The sequence below is a fragment of the Fukomys damarensis genome, unplaced genomic scaffold (genome assembly GCF_012274545.1).
Source record: "Fukomys damarensis isolate Sample0158 unplaced genomic scaffold, DMR_v1.0_HiC HiC_scaffold_25, whole genome shotgun sequence".
NCBI classification, from domain to species: Eukaryota; Metazoa; Chordata; class Mammalia; order Rodentia; family Bathyergidae; genus Fukomys; species Fukomys damarensis.
In genome coordinates, this window is record NW_022900937.1 from 17,932,346 (window position 1) to 17,951,329 (window position 18,984).

At 48.2% G+C, this 18,984-nt stretch overlaps 1 protein-coding gene across 3 annotated transcripts in view; it reads left to right on the forward strand.

Moving 5' to 3' along the window:
• The window catches only part of Map2k1 (mitogen-activated protein kinase kinase 1), a 59,802-nt gene that overhangs the window by 24,381 nt on the left and 16,437 nt on the right, over window positions 1-18,984 (forward strand). For all 3 annotated transcript variants that reach the window (XM_033756008.1, XM_010643269.3, XM_010643270.3), the window contains exons 2-5: window positions 6,405-6,615; window positions 7,844-7,990; window positions 15,186-15,263; window positions 16,869-16,920. In XM_033756008.1, coding sequence (XP_033611899.1) covers window positions 6,405-6,615; window positions 7,844-7,990; window positions 15,186-15,263; window positions 16,869-16,920 — 488 coding nt within the window. The remainder of the gene's footprint in view (window positions 1-6,404; window positions 6,616-7,843; window positions 7,991-15,185; window positions 15,264-16,868; window positions 16,921-18,984) is intronic.

Genomic DNA, 18,984 nt, shown 5'->3' on the forward strand with positions numbered 1-18,984 from the left:
ACACACACACACACACACACACACGGGATATAGCTCAGTGTGACCGCCCTAAGTTCAACCCCTAGTACCAAAAAAAAAAAAAATCATTAAATGCTAGGAAGATATTTGTTATGTTGTTACTGGGTAATTGTTGGTTAATAAGAATAATATTTGATTAGATCGAATTTCTTGAGACCTACTGTGAGCCATGAATTCTGCTGTGATGAGCTCCTTTAATACCCTAACAGCCCCATTGTGTGAATTCACTCTCTCCCCACCCCCAACCCCTGCTGACCTGGCTGGCTGCTGGGGGCCACAGGGATTCATTCCACCCAGGCAGCCAGACTGAGGTGCAGGTCCAGGTGCATTGTGGGTTGTGAACACGTGGTATGGTGGGTTTTCAGACCTGGGACTCAGCCAGTGCTCAGATCCAGAACAGGGCATGGCCAGCACCCAGGGATTCCCCTACTGCCTGATGTCAGGGTTCTCCAGAGAAATGGAGCCACTAGGAGCTGGGGATGGTTGCGGTGCTAATATTGATAGTTATTTCAGGGTTTTGTGGCGGCCTGGGAAGTCTGAAGTATGTGAGGTGGGTCCGCAGGCTGGAGACTCCAGGGAGGGCTAGAGTGGAGGTCCAGGGGCAGTAGAGAGATCAGTCTATTGAGGCCTTCAGCTGATCGGATGAGGCTGGCCCACATATGGAGAGTAACGTGCTGCCATCAGAGCCCACCATTTAAATGTTCACCCCATAAATACACTGATGGAAATGCACAGTATTTGACACACTGTCTGGGTGCTGTCACCCAGCCGAGTTGCATCTAAGTTGCACGGCTCATAGTAGGTCTCAATAAATTCGATCTAATCAAATATTCTTATTAACCAACAATTACCGAGTAACTGGCACACACACTCCACCTACTCTGAAGGCTGCTGACTCTAGCCTAGTCTGCAGCTTTGGGGACTAGAATTGTATTCTCCCTCCACTTGGCTGCTTTGCCAGGCCCCATGTGCACACCCTGGGGTCTCACTGGTGGGACAGCGCCCCCTGAAGGCTGCATAGTGAAGCTGTGGGCGAGGGTGGCCCTAGGTGGAGGCCAATCTCCTTTCCCTACTTCTCCCTCCAGCCACAGTGGCTTCACTTTAGAGATCCCAGTGCCAGTTCCCCCAGTTTCAGCCCCACAGCCCCTCAGCGGGAACACAGTTTCTTTCTGCTGTCCTGGTCACAGTTATTTTCATGGCTCTCCCTTCCCTCCCTGTGTGCTGTTTTTATGGTTGTGGAAACTGAGGACCAGAAGGAAGCCCAGTTGCCCGGATCTCATGGACAGGGAGTGGCAGAGGTTGTGCGGAAGGACCTGAAGGTGCAGTCTGGGTACTGGCCCCCCAGATTCGTCTCTGTGTCTCCCCCTGCTTTCCCTGCTTCCGTGGCTTCCTGCTTGCCAGTCACCCGTCCTCTCCCTCGGGGGCCTTCCCAGCAGAAGACTAGAGTGGGGTGGTTACAGCTGGCGGGACTTGGCCTGCAGCCCTGGCCTGTCCCTGCGGCTGTTGGAAGACCCCATTCTCTGTCCCTCACCTCCCTACGCTCCAGTCCTGCCTTAGGCCAGTTTCCAGGGCCCCAGACCAGTGAGGTTGGCCAGGGTAGTGTGGCGGCTCAGAGGACTTCTGCTTCAGGACTTGGAGACCTGCCAGTGAGCTGTGTGACCTTGTGTTCTCTGGGCCTCAGTTTCCTCTCCTATGATGGGAGGATTGGACTAGGTGGTCTTTTGGGGGGATGTATTTTGAAACAGGATCTCATTATGTAGTAGTCCAGCCTGGCTTAGAACTTGTTAAGTAGCCCAAGCTGGCCTTGAGATTGTAGTTCTCCAGTCTTGGTCTCTCAAGTGCTGGGATAGCAGGCATGAGCCACCACGCCCAGGTAGGTGGGCTTTAAGGTCCCTTTCTGTCCTTCATTTTATGGTGCTGCCTGTGCCACCCTGGTAGTGGGGAATGAGCTGGTAGCCCCAGACCATTTTTTTCTTACTTTATTTTGAGACAGGGTCTTGCTAAGTCACTGAGCTTGAGAATTACTTGTGATCCTTCTTCCTTAGCCTTCTAGAGTGCTGGGATGACAGGGGTATGCCTGGGTATGCTGCTTCTTATTTTAAATGCTGTGAAGGAAAGACTGGTGTGACCATGTAATTAGGCTTGGCAGATGGGGTGCGGGAGAGGGAAAATGTTCTTGCCCATGGGAGATGTTTTTCCCTCCTTTTCCCCGCACCTCCCTGCTGTCCTCACAGTGCAAGTGACAACCCTTGTTTTTCAAACCTGTAATTTTCTGCATCTTTGTGGACTGCTGTCTACTGCTGCACAGCCTGGTGCAGAATGCACATCTCACTGCTGTCCCTGAGGTGGGGAGGAGGTGGGGGCCAGATGATTGGAGCTGCCCTCCGGAGAGAGAGCTGGGTTTGTCTGGCAGACTTACTATGCCAGTTTTGTTTTGGGCTTTTATTTGTTTGTTTATTTATTTATTTTTGGTTTTTTGAGACAGGGTCTCACTGTGTAGTTCAGACTGATGTGGAACTCACTATGTATCCTAGGCTGGTCTCGAACTCACAGTGATCCTCCTGCCTCAGCCTCCTGAGTGCTGGGATTACAGGTGTGTGCACCATGCCTGGCTTGTTTTTTGCTTTTAAATCTCCGTTCTTATTTTTGACAACTTTATTAAAACTGAGAGACTTCAAAGGAGTCAAGTTCTTGTCCCCTGAGTCTGGAGCTTTGCGATCTGGCTGAGTGGCAAGGACCCTCTTTCTCTGCTCGCTGCTTGGACCATGTCACCTTGGGCTGGCAGGACAAGTGTTCAGACACTGTTGACTCCTGAGCAGAAGCACCAGTTTTCGTTATATTATTGATTGGTTCCTTTCTGTGAGCACCGAAAGCTGTTTTGATGCCAGGATCTTCCTTTCACCTTTAGATTCAGTTTTGTCTTTCATTCTCGGAAAGATTAAAATAGAAACCTTCAAAGTGCTCTAAGAATTATTAAAGGAAGCCAGGCATAGCCAACGCCTCTGATCGCCGTACCTGAGAGGCTGAGGCAGGAGGATCAGGGCTACACAGTTGAGTTCAAGGCCAGCCTGAACTACATATAGCAAGACACTCTCAAAAAAAAAATTATTAAAGGAAAGGCAGAGCTGGGCATTGTGATGCACACCTACAGTCCTAGTGCTTGGGAGGCTGAGGCTGGAAGACTTCTGTGAGTTCCAGGCCAACGTGGGGTACATAGTGAGTTCAAGGCCAGCCTGAACTACATGAGACCCACTGGGAGGCTGAGGCAGGAGAATGACAAGTTTGAGTTCCACCTGGACAACTTAGATGACTCTATCTCAAAATAAGGGCTGATGATGTAACTTACTGTGAAGGCCTTGGATTTAATCCCCAGAACTGTTACCGGTGGAGAGTCCAGGACGTCTGAGTACTAGTGACTTGTAAATTTGGTGATGTTCTTCCGGCCCAGTGCCCAACCTTACCAGCTTTGTGGAGGTCTTGCCACCTTGGCTTGGCACACAGTCTAGCTGGGCAACCTGGGTCAGTTCCTGAGCAGTAAGTGAGCAATCGGAAGGCTGGCATAGGAGTCAGAGAAAGAAGGGGGCACAGAGCTCAGGCCTTGTTTTCTTCCTCAAAGTGCAGGAATGGCTTCTTTCAAGCCAGGGAAGTGAGCAGTCAGCACTCCCTTTGCCTTGCCAAGTGGAGCAAGTTTCCCACGGCTCCTGTCATGCCGTCACCAGGTCGGGATCCTGGGCGACAGAGTCGCATCTGGGGAAGGCCTGGGTGCAGGTGCACCGTTTTTGTGTGTGATGGAGCCTCAGTGTGTTAAATGAGGCAATCAGGATTTTTACCTTTGCTAGTGAGTCACCTCACTGGAAATATAGAACTTTTTAAAAATGTAGCTCAGGCTGGCCTTGACCTTGCTGCATGGCCTTTGGCTGGCCTTGAACTCAGTGCTCCTGCCTCAGTCTTCCTGGGCTTGTAGGCGGGCGCCACCACACCTGTCTGCTGTCAGGCCTTTGAAGAGGCAGTGCAGTGCAGTGTCTATAGGGTTAGAGCCTCTCTCCCTGGGTTGGCCCTGGCTGTGCCCTATACTAGCTGCTCGGCCTTGGGCAGTTTACCTCCCCTGCCCAGCTTCAGTTTGTTCCTCTGTTCTGTTGTCATTGTTCATTGTCGTCCTGGGGGGTGGGGTAGAGTGAGTTAATAAGTGTAGATCACTCAGGAGAGTGCACAGCATGCAGGGAGAGTCGGTTGTCTTCTGGCCAGCCCTCCTGCTTCCTTATGTACTCCAGAGTGTATTTTTGACCTTGCTTTTGGATTCTGCAGTTCCAGGTGGTGCCAGGGCCCTCCACATAGCAGTGACCTCATCCAAGTCAGAGCCATGGCTCTCTGTGCTTGATGAGTGTCTCTAAATGTGGCCCCTGGTGGGCCTCTGTAGTGAGGACCTCAGAGGTGCCCATCACGCCCTTCCAGCCACCTGCACTCTGGGCCCTCGCACGGAGGTGCTGGGGGCACTGCGACTTCGCCTAACCTGTTAGCACACAGTCGGCACACACTGGGTCTCGCAGTCAGAGCCTGAGGTCGGGGTGCTCGCACAGGGATTCTGGGGGGACTTTTGTTGGCTTGTGTAGCCCCTCCTCCACACATGCCCTGACCACCTTCCTCTTAAGGGACCACCTGTCCTGTCTGACTAGGACCCCTCCCCTTTCGACCTCATTTAACCCTAATTATCTCCTGACAAAACTTTTTCCAGTCACATTGGCATTTGTTCAGGCTTCCATGTGTGAATCTGGGGACAGGCATAATTCAGTCCATAGCATCAGCCCTCCATGGAGTTACCTGGGCAGAAAGTCAGTGACATCAGCCTGCATTGCCTGTTGCCTTGGCCCCAGGTGCTGTGTATCTGCCAGGCAGCGCTGGTATGTGGAAGGAGAGGCGTGTGAGGTCCATCTCCCTGCCTCCTTGGACTTGGGGTGTGGCATGAAGGAAACATGGAAGTTACACCTCTGCCTCCAGTCTCGGAGCTGCTGTGTGTGTGGTGGGGTGCACACGTTCTGAAGTATAAGTAGGCCTGTCTTGTTACCTCTGTCACTGTGTAGACAGGGACTTGCATAGAACTGGCTGAAATCAGATGAAACGCAGTGGATACTCTCTGCCACCGTACAGCAACAACAAGTGCTCTTCAGTTCTCTGTTAGATGCACTGAATGATGCCTGGCTGGTATGCCCAGAGCCAAGCCAGGTGTGTGCCCATCGCCACAGCACCCTGGGGAACTACATGTGCACCCAGAGCCATTCAGACAGTGTGAGCTGCCATGGTGGCCAACAGTACATTGAAATACGGATGGCTGGGCGTGGTGGCGCACACCTGTAATCCCAGCACTCAGGAGGCTGAGGCAGGAGGATCACTGTGAGTTTGGGACCAACCTGGGCTACATAGTGAGCTCCAGGTCAGTCCCAACTACATAGTGAGACCCTGTCTCAAAAAAAAAAAAAAAAAAAAAAAAAAAAAAAAAAAAAAAAAAGAAAAAGAAAAAGAAATATGGATAAGCTGAGGAAAATGACTACAAATACAGTGATTTTTTCTTTTCCTTTCTTTTTTCTTGGAGCTGGGCATCAAATCTAATGCCTTCCTTGCGTTTGCTAGGGAAATACTGAGCTGCATCCCAGGCCTCTTTTCTCTTGCTTTACATGTAGTTAAAAGCTCTGGAAAGACTCAGTAAGGCCAAGTCACTAATATACATTACTCTCAAGTTAGGTGAGCAGTAAGATGGGAGGAAATCATAAGACTAAAATTTTATGTCTTATAATTACTCTGCAAGTGTCTTCATTTTTACTCCATTGTGTGAAGATCAGAGAGTGTTTATGTTCTGGCTGGTGTAGATGATGAGGCGCTGTTGTAGTGGGCCCTCATCCAGAGCGCCTTGCCCTGGCTGGAGAACGTGTGCCTGAGCACAGACTGATTGGTGTTCGGCCAGAATAATTGTATAGATACCATTTTTGTGACAGTTTGTCCTAACGTTTTTGGTTAGCCTAGTTCCTAGACCTGATCACACCAAATCTGCAGGTTCTTATATTGTGACTCAGTTCAAAGTGGGTTTGATTTCAATTGAGGAAATGTAGGGAATTTTTTTTGTGTCTGTGTGTATGGTGTAGATGTAATAAAACCACTATTAGTGGGGCTTTTTAACTGAGGCTTGAAAGCAGTGAAAGGTGACTCAGTCTCAGTTTTAGTGGCTTTTTTGTTTTCTCGAAACTGGAGGCATGCAGTGCGTGGAGAGCCTAGTGCACTCGTCTTCCACCTGCGGAAGTGAGGCTACAGAGGGAAGCTGGAGGAAGGGGCCCTGGGACAGGAGCCCTCAAGTGGGTGCCTCTGGTGACCATGTCGCCCTGCCCCTCCCTGCGCAGGACCAACCTAGAGGCCTTGCAGAAGAAGCTGGAGGAGCTGGAGCTGGATGAGCAGCAGCGGAAGCGCCTCGAGGCTTTCCTGACGCAGAAGCAGAAAGTGGGAGAGCTGAAGGACGATGACTTTGAGAAGATCAGTGAGCTCGGCGCCGGCAATGGTGGCGTGGTGTTCAAGGTCTCTCACAAGCCTTCCGGCCTGGTCATGGCCCGAAAGGTGAGCTAACCTGGATGAATGATGGGCGGTCAGACTTCGCGCAGATTGCGGGGAGCATCCTAATGATTGTTGCCTATGTTACTCCCCATCTCTGGCCTGGGAAATACCAGCGAGGGGCCCTTCTGTAGCTTCCTGTGTACTGTGTGGGCGGGGTGCTGGTTTGTCACCTGTCAGGTGCAGGAAGAGCTGCTTTCACCTGCACACTAAGTTCTGGTTGTTTCCTGTGTGACTGGCTCACCTGTGGCTCCCTGCAGTCCATGCAGTCCCACCTCTGAGCTCCCCTCCGTGGCAGTGTCTTTGAGCTGGACTTTGCTTTCCTGTCCAGCCTTTGGTGCCCTTGCTTAATGCAGCTCACACCCCACCCCATCTGGAGAATTTGGACTCACCCATGTTCCAGCTTACCATGTCCGTCCTGTCCCCATGTTATCCTTGTGCCCCTCACCCAGCTTCTGTAGCTACTCCACCTCATGCCCAGCCACACTTGATGTGCTCTGACTGTGACTATGGGCTTCTATTTTTTGAGACAGACAGCTGTGTAGTTCACCCTGGCCTCGAACACATTGTATAGCCCAGGCAGACCTTGAACTTAATGTGATCATCCTGCCTCAGCCTCCTGAATGCTGGGATTGCAGGAATGTGCCAACCATAGCCAGCTTTTTGTTTTTTGGGTTTTGTTTTTTGAGATAGGGTCTTACTATGTAGTTCAAGCTGTCCATACTCAGTATGTAGTCCAGGCTGGCCTCGACCTAGTTGTGATCTTCCTGTCTCAGCGGTGGCCAGGGATCACAGGCATGCGCCACCATGCCCAGCTGACTTTTTAAGATGCTCAGCATTAGTAGGTAACCATTTAAGGTGTCTGCTGCTTGTCTCTCTAGTTGGAACAAGGGACATGGTTAGGGGGACATAAAGTAGCACCTGAGACTTTGGCTAAATCTCAAGCAGATCAGGCTCCTAAGGCCACGGAGGAAGCTGTTGGGCAGCCACAGTTGGCATAACTCAATCCCCCATGCTTTCCACCCCAGCCAAGCCAGTTTCCGCTCAGTCTGCATGTGTCCCTCAGGAGCAAGCCCTGTGTTTGGCTTCGTTCTTGGAAGGCTGAATCCCTGTCCCCATGAACAGAAGCTCAGCTGCTGTCTTGCTGACAGCTCTCTGGCGCCCACACCCGCCTGATGCGCTGGCTGGCACCCTATCCCTTCTCTAATCCTTGGCCTGTAACCTCTCTCCCCAGCTTATCCACTTGGAGATCAAGCCGGCCATCCGCAACCAGATCATCCGCGAGCTGCAGGTGCTGCACGAGTGCAACTCACCCTACATTGTGGGCTTCTACGGGGCCTTCTACAGCGATGGCGAGATCAGCATCTGTATGGAGCACATGGTAGGGTACCTGCCGGCCCTGGGGCAGTGGCCAGGGCACTGGGGCTCGAGTCTAATCTTCGGCATGGCAGGTGACAGCTGCTTCCTTGTGGCTCCCTGGATCCACAGCACTGTCTTGGGCTTCTGGGAAGCCTGACTGTAGAACTTGGCTTCTTTCCAGATCCCTGACTCTCTTCAAAGACAGGTGGAAGTGACTAGGGTTCCCTCCCAGTTTTCTCCTATCCAGATGTCTCTTAAGATTTTGATGTGGGCCAGGCGTGGAGGCACATGCAAATTTGAGCCCAGCGTGGGTGATTTAATGAAACTCTGTCTCAAAATTTAAAAAAAAGATATCAATATGTTTAAAATCTAGTTAATATGGTTTAAACCTATTTACTTTATATAATATAATATATGCTGGGTCCTGGGTATAAGGTTCAGGGTTTATGAAGATGAGTGAAACAGTCCCTGCCTTCAGAGTTTATAATCTACTTTGAGGGCAGCCTGAGGGAAGTGTTGGGACCAGGAGAGGAGTAATCCCACCTGCACATGAGTGGTAGGCTGGGGCTAGTGAGAGAGTTCATAGGCTAATGCTAGGTATATGATCTGCCAGTCTTCTTACTGGTAGCGGCCTGAGATCTCTTTTATCTCTTCTCAGTGACTAGGAAGAATAACAATAATGGTGTTCATGCTAGTAATGCTGAACTCATATTTAGTGGATGTGTATTATACCAAGCATTATTCTAAGCAAACCAACATTTTATTGCATTTTCTTAAAACCTTTTTGAATGGGTATATAATCCTACCCAAATGAGGAAACCGAGGCACAAAGAAATTGATTCACTTACTTAGGTCCTGCAGCTTGTAAGTGCTCTTGGTAGAATTAAAGCGCATGCAGTCTGACTCAGGTGCCTGCACTTTCTGAGATGAAGGGACCTGGCCCGTGTCCTCCATGTGGCTGAGGGCTTCAGAGAGAACAGCTGGCTTTACTGCTGGTTTTCTCTGTTCCCATTATGCAGCATGGTATAGGGGGCTTAGAATCTGACAGGTGTTTATCTATATCCGCTCTCCACAGAAACCCATAGAAGCTTTGTCATGTTTGCCAAAAGTCTGAGTTCTGAGTCTTCAAAGCCCAGACCATTCCTGGCACACAGCAGATGCTCAAGAATTGTTTATGGACTATCACCTTCTCATGGTGATTTGGGGCAGATTTATCTACTTTTCCCTCAGTTTCCCCATCTATAAAATGACCATTATTAGATCTCCTTTGTTGTGGGAGGATTAATCAAAGTAACAAGTGGATACTGTGGCACACATTTGCAATTTCAGCCTGTAATCCCAGATACTCGGGAGGTTGAGGCAGAAAAGCTGTAAGTTTGAGGTCAGCTTGGGCTATTTAGAAAGACCTTGTCTCAAAATAAAAAAAGAAAAGGGGCTGGTGATGTAGCTCAGTGGTACAGCATTTGCCTTGCATGATTAGGCCCTGGATGCAGTCCTTGCTATTTCCCGCAAATGATAGCTTTTGGTTTACTTGCATGCCTGGCAGAGACAGGGCTGACAAGAGCCTGCTGTTTGGTGTCTGCTGTGTGCTCTGTCCAGCATGGTGTCTCTCAGCTCCTTCCTTTTCCTTCCTGTCCCTCTAGCCCTGACTGGACCTCCAGGGCTTGGTCTCAGGGAGCTCGAGGAGAGCCCTCCTGGGAGATTTCTTCCTTGCTGCCACCCCCATTTTTCTAATGTCTCTTAATTGTGGTCATCAAGAAGGGTGATAGACAACATTGCCAGCCTCTGCCAACATTTGTGGGTGCGGTACAAGACACAGTTCCTGCCACATCTTCTGGCATCTACAGGTCATTGAGAAGCACAGCTGTCCTTTGCTTGAGCCAGTGCAAAGCAGTCTCTGTGGGACTCGCGGAGCTGCTCCTGTTTCAGTCCTGGCCTGGGCTTTCTACTCGGGACAAGCCCCTCCTTGGGGCCTATTCCGTGGCCTTGTGTTTCTTGTGCTCTGTGGTGGTAGTGATGGGTTTCAGCTGTGGCTCAAGAGTTTTAGATGAGGGCTTATAAATAGCAATGGAGATCCTGGAAGACTAGAAGGAAGAAGTGTGTGGGGTGATGGTAACAAAACAGTGACAGGGTTGGCCCAGGGAGTTTCCTCTTGGTTCTTGCTCGCATCCTAGGAGGTGAGTGCTGGTGACTGGATAGAGTAGCAACTAGCTTTTGAACCTTCTGTCACTTCCCTGGTCCTTGTCACTTCACATCAGCTACAGCCCCAACCCCCGAGGCAGCTTATAGGTGACCCCACAGCTTATAGGTGGGGAGTACAAATCGCATGGCAGTAAGCACTAGAGTCTCCAACCAGGTCTGCTTTTAAGTTTCCTATGCTCCCTTTCCTAGGCAGGTCATGTGTTCTCAAGACTTCCACCTCTGCAGAGAAGCGACTGGATGAGGTCTCCTCTCTCGGCCCCCTGCTCACACCCTGCGTTTCTGTGGTGTTTGGCACTTGCATCCAGCTGGGGTTTATGTTAGCTGATCAGCATGGGTTCAGCTTCACACGTACTTACTTTCAGTGCCTGTTCTGCGCACAGTGCTGCACGAGCTGTCTTGAGGACAGACATTGAGAGCAGCATCTCCATCCCTCCCTGAGTGGCTCACAGCTGGCTGCTGTGTTCCAGCACCTTCTCAAGGGATGGCAGTGTAGACGGAAGCATTTGTGAACACCAGCTGTGTGTAACTTCAGGCCTGCTTGCGCTTTCTCTGAGCTACCACCAAGGTCTGGACCCCCCAGGTTTCTCGCTGTCATAGGACAGACAGCTACAGGGCCATTTGAGGGCTGAGCGTGGTTGAATTCTAGAGTGCTGGCCTCAGAGTTTGGATGAGGCATCTCCCTTCTTTCAAACCCTGTTGGAACTCTTAACCAGCCTGTGAGTCTTCCTGCCAGGTGGACAGGATGGTCATATTTGTCTTACACTGACGTGTTCTGAGATGATCCTGGAATCCTACTTATGTACTCTGGATTTGTAAACATTAGTCATGTCCTTTGTGTCCTGGCTGTGTCCCCCTTCCCCAGTCCTTTCTAGCAGAAGATGACACTGGGCATAGTAGGGCTTGGTTTCCTATCTTTCTGGCCCATTTCTAGTAGCCATGGGTAATCTTTCCCCCATGGGTTTGGCTTTTTGGGAACAGTGGATGCTGCCATCCAGGTCTTCAGAGCAGGAGCTGTCTCTGGGATTACCCCGGGAGACTGAGACTGGAAAACTGGCTAGCAGAGCTGGGAGAGTCAGACCTTTTGAGGAAACCAGATATGGTGAGTATGCCTATAGTTCCAGCTACCGGTGGCTAACGTGGGTGGATTCCAAGTTAGAGACCAGCCTAGGCAATTTAGGAAGATCCTCCCTCCAGCCAGCCAGCCAGCCAGCCAACAAACTAACCAGGCAGACAACAGACAAAAAAACTTTTGAGGGCCAAGCACAGTGCCAAGGACCTTTTAAGCGACAATGTGTGGAGTGGCCGAATGAGGGTGGTGAGACAGGTGGGCAGACAGGAGGGCGGCCAGGTGGGGAGAAGGCCTGCTCAGCCTGGGAGCAGGTATTAGAGTCAGCTTTAACTCCTGGGTGTGTTCGGGTCCACAGGGCAGCTGGGACAGCCGTTCATACTCTTGGAGAAGCTCAGAGCAGCCAGTGAGTCTAGGTAGGGCTGTGTAGAAAACAGCTGTGGTTGGAGGTGCATGCAGCTGTGAGTGACAATAGCTTTCCATCACCCCTTCCATAGTCCACCAGCAGGCCCCCCTGTGGCAGAGCCCTGTCCAGCTGTCCTCCCTGGAAAGCTGTCTGTCTGCAGGCAGCTGCTTCTCTTAGGCTTTCTTCTGCTGGGCCTCTGCTCAGCGTCTCACAGGTGCTGTCGTATGGGGAGCACTGCTTGGCAGTCACCTCCCAGCTTCTGAGGGCTTCGGGCCCCCATCGTGGTCTTTGCATGGAATTCACGTCATTAATACTCAGCTCTAGGAGTTTATGATAAACATTCACAAGCATACAAAAAGCTGAAGGGATTGTACACCATGACCCCATGAACTCACCACTCCAGACTGCTACGTTTTGCTACATGGTCCACTTAACCATTGCTCACACGTCGTCTTTTGGGTGTTTGAAAGTCAGCTGTCTGCAGCGTTCACCAGTCCCCGTCTCTTGGAGGCCCAGCCAGGGCTTGCCTTTCTAAACAGTGAGCTGTGTTTGCAGTGAGGCCCACACAGTCTGCCTCTTGGAGAGTAATGTGCTTGTCTTCGGGAAGTAGATTCCTGCCTGAGTGGTAGCTGAGCAACAGGGAATCCAGGGACTGGAGTGGATGGTTCTTATGCAGGGGTAAAAGCTTCTGAGCTATTATTTTCATAAAGCATTTGTCTCTTCTATAGAAAACCTTCACAAAAGTACCATTGACATAGCTAATAATTGGCTTCTAAAAATAAGTACCAGTTTGCAGCTGTAGTCGACTAAGGCGGAAGGCAGTGAATTAGAATTATAAGGCTCTAGGGTTAGTTGCAGGAGACTCTGGGTGATACTGACTAACCAGCCCCTGACATCCTGCTAATTCCATTGTCTTCCCTGTAACTCTGCCTGTAGCCCAGAGGTTGAAAGGAAGAGACTTAGAGTTTCTTCTTTTTTTTTTTTTTTTTAATAGGGTCTCATTATATAGTGCAGGGTGGCCTTGAGCTCACTGTGTAGCCCAGGCTGGCCTAGAACTCAGCAGCAGTCCTCTTGTATCAGCCTTCCAAGTGCTGAGATTACAGATGTGCACCACCATGCCCAGTTTATTCCCCCCCTTTTTTTTTTTGTAGTACCAGGGATTGAACTCATGACCTTGCACTTTCAAGGCAAGGGCAGTGCCACTGAGCTAAATCCCTGGCCACTCTTCCTTTTTTGGGTGGGGGGGATACCAAGGATTGATCTCAGGACCTTGTGCTTGTGAGGCAGGTGGCAGAACCATTGAGCCAATTCCCTAGCCCCCCACCTCCTCTTCCTTTTTAATCTAACATTTTTGGTGGGGATTTTTTGGTTCTGGAATTGGCAGCTGCTCTACCACTGGTTCCAGTCTCCGTGCCTTTCTAGTGACCTGTACCTGACCAGGCCCCAGGACAGTGGCACACTCCCCTCTTCCCCAGGCCTCCATTGGCAGTTGGTTGAGTTTATGCTATTCGTTGCCTGTGTAGAGAAAGGAACTCCAAAACCACTCACTGCCTCTTTTGAATCAAGTTTGAGAGAGTATCATCTTGTTTTAAATTTCTAGTCCTCTTTTATAATAAGGCAAACCCATTCAAACAAAGGAGCTGAAACTATCCTTTGGGGCTATTGGAAAACCGATGTTTAAAGAGGAACTCCCTTGGGCTGTAGGTTCCTGATGCACTCTCCTGTTCATGTGAAGATGATTATGGCACATTTGGGATTTAGGTTGTTTCAGAACCTGCATGCTCTCCTTGGTGGACTCAGCTTGGGGCAGTTACACTAGAGTTTATCACAGCGATGTCCATGTGTCAGGTGAAAATGTCCTGCACTTGTACCACAGTCGTATCATTTCTCTTTCCAATTAGCATCAGTGACCCACAGTTTACTGTAACAAATCGGTTGGTTTAAACTCTCCTTTTTTTAAGCATAAATTTCTAAGTTGATAATCTGTTTTTAGCATTGATTCAGATAATATTTCTAGGAGCTCTGTGTCCTTTAATGAGTCTTGCCTCTTCTACAACAAAAACAGTTTTGTGTCTACCTCACTACCTTTACAAAGAACGGGTGATCAGCATGTGTCACCTGATTTATAGATTTAATTTCTGCTTCCATAAATTAGCTTAGTGTTTTTTGTTTGTTTTTTTGACAGTGCTGGGGTTTGAACCCCAGGCTCATATATGCTAGGCAGGTGCTCTATCCTGAGGTAGGTGCCCAGCCTCTGGTTTATGAATTTAGAGAGGTAAAACATTTACACATTACAGAAGATTTATAAACTGTCATGCAGCAGAAATCTCTGTTAACACTATGGTCTAGATTGGAGGTAGGCCTAATAACTTACTTTCTTTCTTTCTTTTTCTTTCTTTCTCTTTCTTTCTTGTGCCAGGGACTGAGCTACATCCACAGCCCCTAATAATACTTTTTTGTTTTGTTTTGTTTGAGCATGTGCACCCTTTTTATTTTTCTAGAAGAGGGATTATGCTCTTTTTTTTCTCCCTTGACCTCCCACTTTCCAACTACAGAAAACAGTACTGATTCTTGAATAAGATTTCAGCTCATTACTTATGTGGTGATACACACCTTAGTCCCAGCACTCAGGAGGCTGAGGCAGGAGGATCGCTGTGAGTTCAAGGACAGCTTGTGCTACATAGTAAATTCAAGACCAGCCAGTGCTACACATCCAGATGCTGTTTCAAGAAAAGGAGGGGGCTGGGATTTAGCTCGGTGGTTCTGCCTCGTGCCTTTCAAGCGCAAGGGCCCAAGTTCAATCCCCAGTACCAAAAAAAGGGAGAAAGATTTCACTTTAAATGCTGTCTTCTGAGTTCAGTACGAACTACTGCTCCCTTTTTTTATGTCTACAGCACTTTTCTTGTAAATCTCTGATTTTATTATATCTGTTATTAAGTTTTTTGAGGACCCAGTAATTTTTATATTTTTGCTTCCTGTAGAAGGTAACATAGTCCAGTGCACTTTTGCAGTGACGTTAGCCTATGACATTAGACTTTGGGTCTGGTTAATTATAATTTGTTAGGAGAATGCGGAATGCAAGTTGTGAGAAAGTGCTACCATTTACTAAGTGCTTATTATGGTCTGCATGCTGTTCTGCGTGCTTTATGTGTATTAGCTTGCTTAGTTCTCACAACAGCCCTATGAGTATGTCCTCATTGTCCTCAAGTCTGCTGGAGAGGAGGCAGCAGAAGTGGAGTTGGGAGTCCAGCAGTTGCCTACAGAGCTGGCTTCCAGCCACTCCCAGCTGTGAACCCCGGCTTGCAATCCTGTACAGGGATTTGCTTAGGGAAGCTCCCAGGACTGGAGTTGCTGGAGGTCTGGTGCCTCCACAGTGTTTTGTGTTCAGGCCTTATTTGGTCCTGGACATCTGGAGCAAAACCAGGGTACTTGCAGTAACCTCCTGGGATACTGGCTGTGAGTGAGGTTCACTTTTCTCCTGAAGTTTAACACCTGAAACGAGAGAAATGTTGTCACTAAATGGCATGGCTTTTTTATTCTCAGGATGGGGGTTCCTTGGATCAAGTCCTGAAGAAAGCTGGAAGAATTCCTGAGCAAATTTTAGGAAAAGTTAGCATTGCTGTGAGTATGTTGTGAAGTTTTTCTTCAAGGTTCTTTCATTGATAATGACTCTGTAGAAAACAGGTAAGGGAGTAATGTAAAAAGTCAGGGGAAGGAAATTTTATTTTTATTATTTTATTTTAATTTTTGGTACCGGGTATTGAATTCGGGACCTTACACTCGTAAGGCAGGCAGCAGCACCACTGAGCTAAATCCCCAGCCCAAAAATTTATTTTACAGAGGTTCTTTAGCCGTGCATGGTGGTACACACCTGTGATCCTAGACGGCTAAGGAGGATTGCAGAGGCCATTGTAGGCTTCATAGTGAGTTCAAGGCCAGTGTGGGACAACATAGTGAGACTCTGTCTCAGAAAACCAAATCATGCCGGGTGTGTAGTGGTGCACACCTATAATCCTAGCACTTGGGAGGCTGAGGCAGGAGGATTGTTGTGAGTTTGAGGCCACCCTGGGCTACATAGTTCAAGACCAGCCTGAACTACGTAACGAGATCCCATCTCAAAAAACCAAAAAAACCACCCCCCCAAATAAAAACCTAAACAGAACAAAAAGGTGTGTGTGGGGATCTTCTCACTAGAATTTTCTCTATCTAGAGTCTAGATGTAATGTTATTTCTCAGTAGAATGAGAAAAGTAACTTTTTTATATTAAAATCTGTGTCTAAAAAATAGGACAAGGTATCTGAGAAAATTCCCATTTGTAGTATCCGAAAACTTAAAATTGTAGATGTAGTAAAATAAAAATTCAAGGCCTGGCGTGGTGGTGCATGCCTGTAATCCCCAGCACTTGGGAGGCAGAGTCAGAAAGATAGCTGAGTTCAAAGCCAGCCTGGGCTAATAGTAAGTTTAAGGCCAGCCTAAACTATAGTAAGGCCCTGTCTCAAAAAATAAATTAATTTATTTATTAAATAAAATAAAATAAATATTCACACATAGTGATTTTTTAAGTTGTTTAAACTTTTTTGGGGTACTGGGGATCAAACTCGGGACCTGCTTGTGAGGCAGAAACAGTGCTGCTGACCCAAATCCCCAGCCCTAAACATTCAATAATTAGTTTTAATTAAAAATTTTACTTGCTGGGCTGGGGATTTAGCTCAGTGGTGCCACCGCCTGCTTTGCAAGCACAAGGGTCCACGTTCGATCCCTGGTACCAAAAAAAAAAAAATTATACTTGCTCGGTGTGGTGGTGTGTGCTTGTAATCCTAGCATTTGGGAGGCTGAGACAGGAGTGTCTTGAGTTTGAGGCTGGACTATATAACAAGACCCTGCCTTTTGGGGGTTTTTAGGGTGGGATGTATCAGGGATCAAACTTGGGACCTTATACTTGCAAGGCAGGTAGTAGAATAGACCCTGTCTAAAAATCCCAAACAATTGTAATGTATCCTGTAAAAGTTGGTTGGTTGATAATGCAGGTTGACTAAGTGAAATGAAAAAATGAAAAGGACTGGGGAGGTAGCTCATTGGAGAGTGCTTGCCGCACGTGTGTGAGGCCTGGATTCACCCCCAGCAATGCCAAAGATAAATAAACACAGAAAAAAGAAAAGAAAGGGAGCTAGGCAAATTTGTTGTTGTTAGATAAAACATTTTCTTTTCACATTCCCTTTGCTCCAGGTAATAAAAGGCCTGACCTATCTGAGGGAGAAGCACAAGATTATGCACAGAGGTAAGAAACTATCTTGCTAGTTGTTATGTTTTTAATTTCAGCTGAAATCTAAAGATGTTCAGGTCCTCCATTTTTGTCTTTTGTTTTATTGAAGGTAAAAGTACTTCAATTACGTGGGGTTTTTTTTTTCTTGTATTCTTTTTTTTGGTACTGGGGATCAAACTGGGGACCTTGAGCTTGCGAGACAGGCGGTGGCACCATCATTGAGCTAAATCCCCGGCCCCTTTAATAACATTTTTAACCTCTGGTATAGGCCTTGTTTAGTCTCGGTACCCTTGTTTTTCTCTACCATGTGCCTGCTGTAGACCATGCTGTGTGTTTTTCCATCAAGAGTGCTAACTTGATTTCTCTTCTAAAGAGAGGAAACTTTCACCTCCTCCTTGGATTAGTTATCTTTCTTTCTCTTTCTGCCTAGTGCTGCTCCCACCCTCCTGCTGCCTTTCCCAGCTTCACCAGATGCTGCTCAGTGAAAGGAGAAGCTGCTTTTTTAATTAGCCAGATGGGTCATGGAGAGTGAACCCTTTGGGGAGTGTTAACCGCCTGCCTGGTCTGCAAGGGGAGCTGCCTAGGCGGAGGCCTGGCCGTTGAGCTGGCCTGAGAGGCTGCTGGGATCTGGCTTCAGCCACCTGCGTCTCTCTGGAAGTCCCGGAGAGATCAACCATAAGGCAGAGCTTAGCTCTGAGCAAAAAGCATGATGACAGCCCGTTCTTGGAGACCCTAGCGCTGCGTCTTTCTGTGCTTAGGCTCCTGCACTGTCAGCAAATTCTGCCTCTGGTCCAACTGTAATATGTTCTGATGAAATGTGAGCTTCCGTTCTTCTCATTCTGTCTGTGAGGAAATATAGGGAAGAATAAAGAGGTTTTTTATTTTATTTATTTATTCTTATTGGCTGATATTTGTTTGCTAGCAAGAACTTCATGATTGTTTCAATTACCTTTTGCTGTGTAACAGACCACTTAAAATTAAGTAATTTAAAACAACAATAATTTGTTACTTTCTAGCATTCTGCGGGCAGGCAGGGCCTCTTTTCCCCTGTAACCCCCCTCCTCCCCATGGCAGATGCAGTGCCCAGCACTCAGGCACCTGTGCAGCCTCTGCTTATATCAGCTTGTTGACATTTTATTGGCCAAAGCAAGTGGCTCAGCCCAATCAAGAATCAAACATTAGCGTGAAGACCCCATCTTCTGTTGGGAGGAGCTGCAGAATATTGTGGCCAGTTTTTTCATTCTTTCACAGCAGTGAAATCCAGGATTCAAATCTTGACTGCTCTTTACTAATGTAAGCTTGGCAGAAGTATTTAACTTTTCTAAATCTCAGGAAAATGGAGAAGCCAGCACCTCCCCAAAGGGTTGTGAGGCTTATTTAAAATAATGCATATGAAGCACTTAGAATAGTGCTTGACACATAGCGAGCCCTTAATAAATGTTAGCTGCTGCTCAGCAGACAGGTTAGTAGACGTTTTGGTGGTTACCAGCACCAGAAACAGCCTTTGGTTTCTGATTTATACTTGCTTTAAGCTTCTTGAAACTTGTTCATTAAAAGGGTCCTGGGAAAGCTCAGAACCCTTTGAGGAGAACCTGCCCACCTGGGCCCAGGCCACTCTAAATGGAAGGTGGTCACCAAGGCAGAAGGCGCTGCTGCAGTCCACAGCTAGTCTGGGTTGCTGCTGCTGGGCCAGCTGGCCCTTTTCAGTCGTCTGGTGGTAGGCTGGGGATGCAGTCATCTCCCAGAGGGGTATAGAGTCAGGCCTCTGAGGTGTCCATTCCCTCAACATCACACAAGCACCTTGTTCTCAAGTCTGGCATGCGAAGTGACCCTCGGGGTTTCACATTAGCTTGAAAGCGATTTCTAGATATGCTCTCTTCTAACTAAAACTAATGCGCAAAAAGAACTCAGAACAATTTGCTCTGGGGTCATTCTTTGCTGTTTCGCAGGTTCATTACAGAGGAAGGATCCTATAGATACTTCAGAAAGGCAAGCCAGTTGTGTCAGTTCGATTCCAGCGCTTCTCTGGAGGAGAGCTGAGTAACGCAGGCACACCTGCATGGCAGATGTGGTTTTGGC